Source organism: Aegilops tauschii, chromosome 2 (assembly GCF_002575655.3).
Source record: "Aegilops tauschii subsp. strangulata cultivar AL8/78 chromosome 2, Aet v6.0, whole genome shotgun sequence".
NCBI classification, from domain to species: domain Eukaryota; kingdom Viridiplantae; phylum Streptophyta; class Magnoliopsida; order Poales; family Poaceae; genus Aegilops; species Aegilops tauschii.
The window spans coordinates 553,853,993-553,863,180 of record NC_053036.3 but is presented as its reverse complement, the minus strand read 5'-3'; the positions used below and the strand labels follow the sequence as shown (position 1 = coordinate 553,863,180).

General features: G+C 35.1%; 1 protein-coding gene across 3 annotated transcripts; it reads left to right on the top strand.

The window, feature by feature from the left end:
* The first annotated feature begins 626 nt into the window (after nucleotides 1-626).
* Nucleotides 627-7,773, top strand: LOC109784792 (uncharacterized). Of its 3 annotated transcripts, XM_073508985.1 has the most exons (12): nucleotides 630-782; nucleotides 2,804-3,491; nucleotides 3,595-3,759; nucleotides 4,549-4,686; nucleotides 4,783-5,004; nucleotides 5,106-5,854; nucleotides 5,968-6,154; nucleotides 6,291-6,389; nucleotides 6,477-6,608; nucleotides 6,759-6,862; nucleotides 6,951-7,023; nucleotides 7,335-7,773. In XM_073508985.1, exons 6-11 carry the CDS (start codon nucleotides 5,652-5,654, stop codon nucleotides 7,021-7,023), a joined length of 798 nt encoding a protein of 265 aa, XP_073365086.1. In that variant the 5' UTR covers nucleotides 630-782; nucleotides 2,804-3,491; nucleotides 3,595-3,759; nucleotides 4,549-4,686; nucleotides 4,783-5,004; nucleotides 5,106-5,651; the 3' UTR covers nucleotides 7,335-7,773. The 3 variants fall into 3 exon arrangements, with proteins under 3 accessions (XP_073365088.1, XP_073365086.1, XP_073365087.1); XM_073508987.1 differs by lacking the exon at nucleotides 2,804-3,491 and having other exon boundaries at nucleotides 627-782; XM_073508986.1 differs by having other exon boundaries at nucleotides 653-3,491.
* The last annotated feature ends 1,415 nt before the right edge of the window (nucleotides 7,774-9,188 follow it).

Here is a 9,188-nt window from a genome sequence, read left to right as displayed (position 1 = left end):
TAAAAATATAGGGGTTTTAAAATATATCAAAATTTTAAAAAATATTCGTGTTTTCGAAAAATGTTAAGGTTTGTGTTTGAAAAAAAATCAGAATTGGAGAAATGTTCACGTTTTAAAAAATATCAAAATTTTACTTATTGTTCGTCTTTTCAAAATTCAAAAAATTGCTCCTTTTTTCGAAAAAATGTTCAGTTCTAAAAAGCCGTTCGCTACAGCGATTAAGTTCGCTACAATAGCCCTGGATGCTGCAGTGACTGGTCCCCGGTTCGCTACAATGCTCGATCCCTGTTCGCTATAAAGCACGTACGTCTCGCTCCTGGCTCGTGCAAAAAGCGTCAAATAGGAGGTTCTACATACGGAGCTCCTACTTTTTCTTCTCTTAGTAGGCACCTCTACACGTGGGCCATTGAGGAGGCTCTTGGTTTCAGATGAGCCATGTCCTGTTTGGCCTGGATACTAATGGGCCATGTTTGTGGGTTTGATTGCACGTGTGCACAGAATGTATTACAACTGGTCCCTTAGGACCGGGGATCCTATAGGGCGCGCAGGTCGCCGCGTAGCGCCGTGGCACGTACCCCCTGACTGTTTCGTTCGCTTGTTGGGCCGGCCCACTTCCTTTTCCCCTCCTTCTCCGTTTCTTCTTCTTCGTTTACTTCTCCCCGTATCCGTTTCTTCTTTTCCCCGTCTTCGTCGCCTTCTTCTTTCTCGTTCTCCTTCCGTGCTGCAGATTCTAGATCGAGAGCGGACGGAGTTCCTCCCTCCGCCCGGTGTTCTTGCCCGAGGTTTGTGAATCAACCTTGTCCGCCATCCCCATCTCTGTCTCGCCTTTTCTTCTTCTCAGTTGTTGGTTGTTCCCTTCGCCGAGCAGGGATTTGTGTAGAGATGTGATTGGATTTTCTAGGGTTTCGCCATAGTCTTGTGGTAGGATTTTTTGTAGATCATGGCCTGCTGAAGTCGTTTGCCTCATTTAGTTAGGATTCCGCCGTGGACTTCCGCTAGGGTTTTCACCATAGTTTTGTGCTAGGGTTTCTAATTCTAGGCGTTCTGCTATAGTTCGCTTCGATTTCGCCAGGCTTCCGCCCTAGATTCATAAGTAGGGTTTCAGTTTTTGTTTGATGGAGTGCTGGTGTTGTTTGCTCCGATTTTAGCTAGGGTTTCTTCATAGATTTATATTAGTTTTTATTTTTTATTCATGGCGTCCTGATGTAGTTTGATTGGAATTACCTAGGGCAACGGGAGAGCTTTAAGATCTTTTTTTCGGATAGTTGTGTGTGTGCTTACCTGCTGCATAGTAGTTACCACTTAGAGACCATTCTTCTGGGTTATATATTGGGATAAATTGAAGACATCACAAATATCGGAACTGCAATGAAAACTGAGGGGAGTAGATGAATTCTGAATGCTATTTTTCACTGTTTATCCTGCTAGTGCTGTATTTGGGCAGCTTGAAAAGAACCTCCGCAAAAATACATTTCTTCAGCATGAAAACTAACCTTAAAAGAGGGCCAATTACCTAGGGTTTGGGCATAGATTTAAATTTGTTTTCTTAGAGAAGGGATATTAGAAGTTTATATTTCTTAATTTAACCAGTTAAATTTTGTATGGAATCTTTATGGTGGTGGTGCTTCTCTGCAACCCTGAAATCTAGTTTAAACAGATTTCAAGGTGTAGTGTTATCAGCAGAATGCAAGTCACACCATCATCTCTGCTTTCAACCTCTTGCTCTCTGGGCTTTGCTTGCTTTTTGATGAACTGAAGAATCTCCGCAAAAATCAGATTCTCCTCTCCTACCAAAGTTTATTATTTCTGTTAACAAATGTGTTGCATGCCCAGGGGTGTGAGTTGCAGGGAGCTTATAACTCAATAAAGAGGCAGCACATAACCTCAGTGTTGTTGATGCTTCACATTCTCATACATAAGTTTTTTCGTTTCTAGATCGATGCTAGTTGTTTAGTTAAGGGTTATATTGTAGTATACTTTAAGCGTTGCGTACATTTTGTAATGTGGTTTAAAGTTGCTTTTCTACACCATTTAATCTGAGACAATAAAGTGGCCTATTTGATAAGTATGACTACTTTTTACTTCCATGCTTGTACTTATAAAAGATTCCATAGTAACTAAGAGACATATTCCATGCTAAATTAAGAAATATAAACTTCTAATATCCTTTCCGTAAGCATACAAATTTAACTGGTTAATTTGGTCCTCTTTTATGCATACAAATTTAACTTCTTATATCATTTCTTCAGCTTGGTATTACCTAGGGTCTGGGCATAGATTTTTGTTTAGATAGGTTCCACCCTGATAAGGAGTGTACATTTTTTCATTAGGTTTGTCCATTTTTTTCATGGCGTCCTTATGTGGTTTGTTTGGAATTAATTAGGTTTTAGCACATTGCTGCCTTTTTTGTGTGGTTGTTAGTGTTTAACTCATTATTTTGCTAAACCTTTTTTTAAGTTTGTTGTGTTTCTTTTTTGCACTACATTTTAGGTATGAAAGCACTAAATAGTTTGCAGTCCGAATCAACTTTATCAATATTTTACAATCGGTTGTTGTGTCATCAATTTTTTTTGTTACAATAGTAGTGTTATGAGCAACACCACGTGTTAATGCTTTTCATATCCATCTTGGCCTCACACGCAAAACAGCAGTTTATATCATGATTTATGATATGCTTTTTTACATAAAAATATTGCATGCCCCCCTTCCCTCACAATGGAACAACCTAAGTAATTTTTATCTCAGTTAGTTTTTTGGTTCATCTTTTTTAATCTTATTATCCTTTTCTTGGTTTGTTCCATAGAGCTCCCTGTCTAGTAACCATGCCTGAAACTCTGAAACACCGTGGGACTATAAAGCATAGGTTCTCGACCCTCAGATGGAACAAAGCCATTTCAAATTTAACTGATAAACAAAGAGGATATGTTTCGAAACATGATCTGGATAATCTGTTGCACATCAATAAGCATCTCATTGTGCCTGTCGGTTTCATGTACTGGCTTGCCGACCATACTCGCTCAAATGCTGTCTTCAAGTACAAGAACAAAGTTATTCAAATCCGAAGGGAAATGGTCAATCAGGTTTTTGGAATTCAATCTGGTTCTGAACCTTTTCCTACCGAGAGCAATGATCCCGCTGTAGATGCAAAAGTTAAGGCACTCAGTGATAAATATAAATCTGGAATTAGGACCATTCCAATAGATAACATTGTCAAAATGATGAAGAATGATGAAACTGAGGAAGGGTTTATTTGCAGTTTCCTGTTTCTGTTCATCTCAACAGTTCTTTGTCCAATCACTGGCAACTACGCGAACTGGAAGCTTCTGTACGGTCTGCATGACATTTCAAAGTTGCATAATTATGATTTGGCAAGTTATTGCATCAATCACCTCAACGAAGAGATCGAAAGCTTCCATGAAAATCTTTTTAACATAGTGGAAATTGATTTGAACGATCCTATATGGGTTGGCGGCTGCCTGCCCATGCTTGTTGTAAGTTACTTTTCTATTTGTTTTGTTGTATCATTTTTGTTTGTTTTCTCCACCATTGTATTTTTTATTCATTTTGGTTTGATCACATTTTCCTGTTATGCAGATCATATATATGGATTTTCTGGATCTTTATTCTGCAAGGCCATTTAGGAGCATTAACTACAATGTGCCCAGAATGGTCCATGTGTAGAATGCTGATTTACTTCATGCAGCTAATGTTGATTTCAAAAGGACAACTAACAAACCAGTAGCCTATGGAGCACTGCCTGTAAGTGTGGATCCACATATATGTTAGAGTATTTCTTTTTTTCATGATTTTGTGAACAGCTTTCCGCGAACAGATTCGTCATTTTAGCTTTGTTAGAAAAAGTAAATTTTATCATTGTTAGCACTGTTTTTTGTTAAAATATTAGCGCTCCTATTAGTTAACTGCCTAGTTTATGTTGTTAAATCTTCTTCGACAAGTAGTGAGCCACTTTTTATATGCTAGGGTTTCTACCTCTGAAGTATTGTTAGGGTTTCTACCACTGATCACTCATGTTCAATTTTTGCACTTCATGCTCAATTTTATTTAGCTCTTTCAGAAAAAGGCATACACAAAATCATTTTTTGCTCTACATTTGGTGAAGTATATTTTTAAATTTCTAAAAGTGGATGTTTTGGATTGTTTGAGGCCGTGTTATTCAGCAATCCATTTTCATCTTTTAAGTGTGATCATTATTTGTTAAAGGAATTAATATAACTCAAAATAGCATATGGTAGATGCTAACATCTAGGAGGATCCCGGTTACATTTTTCGTAAGAACAAGACCATGATGATATGAAGCTCATAGCGTTTTTATAAAACACATCATGATGTTGGTGACCAACAACAACTCAAGAATTTTAAATAGAATTAAGTTAGCTCAAGTTCTCATAAAATGGTTTTTTCTTTCTTTTTCTCAAAAGAAACATATCTCTGTTTTTTATTTGTTGTTTACTTTGTTTCACATACGTCAATGAATAGTGTTTGCTTCATATGAGAAGATTTTAGTTTTGATGCAATTCTTTTAAATAGCTTCGGGACATTTCGACCACACCATATGGAGCTCGTCCACTAGCATTGGTTGAGGATACAGGTTTCAACGCCAAACAAGGAACATTGCCCACAGGACCACCGGAAGATGTTGGGTTGAAATCATCCAACCAACCTGAAGTATGTTTGAATCTGTTTTACTTGTTCATTTTTATTCTTTGTCTGCAAGATCTTTTGCTCATAAACTTATGTTTTTTTGGTCAATAACAAATATAGGTAGTGCAAGTTATATCAGAGGTGGTCGCCAAGCATGACGAGCTGTGGAGAAAAAGTCATGAGGAACACATGTCTCGAATGCGTGCAGATTGGGCAAGCAATGTGTCTTCTATCATTCCAAGCACCAATTCTATGATGGCAAATACTACAGCCCCTCCTGTTATTATCAGCCAATACCAAGGGACAATAGCAACTCAGCCAACAGTGGACAATAACAATCAGGTGGTCGCAATAGTTCTTAACTGTTTTTGTTCCTCCTTACTTTTTTCCCCTTGATATATACCTAACAGCATTTTTTTCCTTTTTTCTTCCACCAAAACTAGGAAATGTTATCAATGGTGGTTACCAAACACGATGATTTGTTGAAGAAAGTCCATGAAGAACATGTATCTAAAGTGTTGGCAGATATGACCAAAAGTGCGATTCCTTGTGCAGAAAATGTGTCCTCCGAGTGTAATGAAGCAAAAACTCCTGTTACTCACAGTAGCAATACCCACAACAACGACAGTGCTCTTGTGCGATACGAGGCAACGGCTGCTGTCAGTCAAGATCAGCAACTTGACAAGAACAACATTATCTTCCATTCAAGTCCCACTGTTTTAGAAGATGACATTGATGTTGGCAAATCCATAGGACACTCAGAACTTGGACTTCCACAGAAAGATTGTTCTTCTATGAGAGTGGTTCCTGATACTGAGCACGGCATAACCCTTGCTATGGGCTACGCTGATGGTACTACTTCGGGAAACGGTATCTTGTCCATTTCAACACCTTGTTCCCTTCCTTGTACACGAACCATGTCTCATCCATTCACTTTTTAAGGCAAACACTCATACCATTTCTCCATGTTTCCTTTGTTGTTTTTCTAAATGCAAGATCGATGCCCTTTGATGTTAATGAGACAAGTACTCCAAATGTTCTATCTGGTCGTAGTACCATCGAGAAAAAAAAACGGGAAGAAAAGAAAAGCAAAAAAGTTGTCCCCTGCATCTCCATTATCAACATTGAATCTAGAACCAGCTGTTGACAAGTTTTACCAAAAGTACCTAAACTACAAGTTCTTCAAAGGCAAGTAAGTTTGTTGTACACATTCGTAACTAATCAAGTTCTTGGAGTCGTGCATTTCACGACTTTTGGTACTAATGCAAATAATCTATCTCCATTTTTATCATTTGGTCTTTGCAGTCCCACTGTTCTATATTTCAATGACCTAACGGTGTCATATGAAAAGTTCTACAACGGTCTAAAACCAATTGGCAAAGTCAATGATGAAGTCATGGATGCCTATGTTGCAGTTTTCAACCATGAGAATTTGAATCCTGATCCAAAATCAAAGAAGCCTTCAAAATTTTCATTCCCAACACACTTTACAGTAATTCTCTTCAACTTTTTCTTTCAATTTAACTTTTCTCTCCAAATATGTTATGTCAGTCATTCATGACTACTAGGGAGGTTTCATTTTTTTACTTCATATGTGATAATGAAATTTTGCTATTTCTTTTCTACAGACTAAATTGCTTGTGGAGCCTGCAAAATTCAGCACCAGGTCTTGCCTTCGAGAGTTCAAGAGAATCAACACAGGAAACAACCTCCACAAACGTGACTTGGTATATTTAGATCTATTTTTCATGATTGTTAATCCTTTTATTTTTTTCACCTGTGTTTTGTGATGGTTCCTTCTTTTTCCTGTGCAGCTTTTTCTCCCTAGAGTAAATTCATTCCATTGGACTTTCTTTTGCGTCAAAAATCTGTTCGAAACAATCAACTTCTTTGATTCAGCAAATAGTGTCAATGCTGATGAACTCAACATCCTCACAACAAACCTGGTTAGTTTTACTATAAGTATAAACTATTTGTTCAAGAATATTGTATTTTTTTAACGCACTGGCCATGAAGTAACTCTGTGTGTAATAAGTACATGTTTACTTTTTTCGGTCTACCTAACTTTGTACTTATCTTCATGTTTTATATTATAGATTACCAACCTCAGCACTCTATTCAAGGCATCCAAGTGCAGTTTCAAAAATATAGAAGAATTCGTGAAGTTTTCTCCTGAAAACTATCCCAAACAACCTAACTTGTGAGATTATTTTTTTGACCCTTTTCTACATCTTTTCTAATTTACATTTTCTGTTTATTCATCTGTTTTTTTGTGCAAACATGGACAGGCATGACTGCGCTATCTATGGCACACTGTATATGGATTGTTGGAACGGAAAAGACATGAAGGACTTTGAATAAGTAAATACTACACGCACTACATCTTTCTCTATAACCAGCTACCTTTTTGTTTTTAAATTATCCATATCCTTTTTGTGTGCAATACTATCACTGTTCCAGAGAGAATTATTTCATGATATAGTTCTTCCACGTTCTGTTAATTTTTTTTTGGTCTCAAATGTCATCATGCTTTTGTACTTATTTTTATTGTTTTGTTAATTCTTTTGCAAGTCTTCCTTTTTTGCACACATAGACTACATTCTTTCAGTTATGTTACTGTTTTTTGTAATGCTTTTCAAACTAAAATTTGAATCTGGCAATTTTCTTTTCAGGAAATCGTTCCCCAATTCCGTAAGCTCATTGCATACAAGATAGGAAACTTCAATCAGAACAAGTTCCACTTTGAGAAGATTGTTGCTGATATCACAAAGAAGAGAAGGACCTGCTGTTAAATTTGATAGTCAAAGTAGTATGAAATGAACTAAGATGAACTTGTTTCTTTATTCGTGTTTCTTGTTCGCCGTTAGGTTTTCGATGGGAATTACAGTGATATGTATACAATGATGAACATGGTTGTGTTTCACTATGAGAATTTTGAGAAACTAGCATCGACAAAAAAGAGTACCTATGGTTTTCCATGTAAGCAATGGTTCTCCATGTACGCTATTCTTACGAAATGTTTGTTAAAACGTTATACAGTACTTAAATCAGCCATATTGTACACTGGAAACAGACCCAGTATCGACAAAAAATTTGTTCATTTCATTCAAACATGTATATTTCTCTATGCAAAACATGTTAGTTCATTCGTAGCAAGTAATTGTTCAAAAAATTTGCAAGTAGAAAATGTTTAAGAAATTTCAAGTAACTTGTCAAGCAAAGAAAAACTATGCACATTATTCTTATTTCTGAACTTTTAGACCACTTTTTTCTTAATTTGTCAATAACTTATTTTAAACTTGTGAACATTTTTTTTCTTCTAACTCGTAAATCCAAAGATTAACTATTTTTCAATATCTTGTATACATTTGCAACAGTTTTTCCTAATGTCGGACCACAATTTTGTCAACAACTTCTGCTAAACTTGTCAACATTTTTTCCTTTGTTTTTGAACAAGTTCTCATAAACTTGTCAACATTTGACGTGAACAAATTGTTAACAATTTCTTACATCTTCTTGTTTATATTTTTTGTATTCTGTGTTACAACTTCAAAATTCAAACATTAACATATTTTCCAAAAGTTTGTCAACATTTTTTTCTCTTCTAAGGTGTGAACAACAATTTCATTTTTATGAATATTTTTTAAAAATAAGTTGTTAATAACTTTCGTGAGTTTGTCTCCATTTTTATAATAATAAAATCGTGAATACATTCTTAACATTTTCTTACAATTTTTTTCTATACAATCAAAAATACAAACGTTAACATATTTTCTATAATTTTGTCAACATCTATTATATAATTTTGTCAACCTTTTCCTTCTTTATTAAAATGTGTGAACAACTTTTTCAAACGTGCCAACATTTCAGAAATAATGTCAACTTATTTCTTAATTTGTCAACAACTTTCAGAGAGCTCCCAACTTCCAGAAAGCCTGTCTACATTTTTTTGTAATTAAAACGTGAACAAATTGTTAACAATTTTTCCATCTTCTTGTTTACATTTTTTGTATTTTGTGTTACAACTTCAAACTTCGAACATTAACATATTTTCCAAAAGTTTGTCAACATTTTTTTTCTTCTAAGGTGTGAACAACAATTAATTTTTTTGAATATTTTTCTAAAATAAGTTGTTAATAACTTTCGTAAGTTTGTCTACATTTGTTTAATAATAAAATCATGAATACATTGTTAACATTTTCTTACAATTTTTTGTTAACATTATTTTGCTGTTACAACTCGAAAATACGAACGTTAACATATTTTCTATAATATTGTCAACATATATTATATAATTTTGTCAACATTTTCCTTCTTTCTTCAAACGTGTGAACAACTTTTAAATATCTGCCAACATTTCAAAAATAATGTCAACTTTTTTCTTAATTTGTCAACAACTTCTCCTAAACTTGTCCACATTTTTTTGTTACAACTTTTTAATACGAATGTTAACATTTTTGTTCTTAAAACCATGAATTTTTTGTAAACATATGTTTTAAAATAATTTCTGAATAACTTTCGTAAGC

What these genes read in the sequence shown, in the direction of transcription:
- LOC109784792 (XM_073508987.1), top strand. Translation starts at nt 5,652, where the DNA reads ATGCAAGATCGATGCCCTTTGATGTTAATGAGACAAGTACTCCAAATG. An exon ending in CATTCCCAACACACTTTACA is followed by an intron (nt 6,155 to 6,290) that starts GTAATTCTCTTC and finishes TCTTTTCTACAG; the next exon opens with ACTAAATTGCTTGTGGAGCC. An exon ending in ACCTCCACAAACGTGACTTG is followed by an intron (nt 6,390 to 6,476) that starts GTATATTTAGAT and finishes TTTCCTGTGCAG; the next exon opens with CTTTTTCTCCCTAGAGTAAA.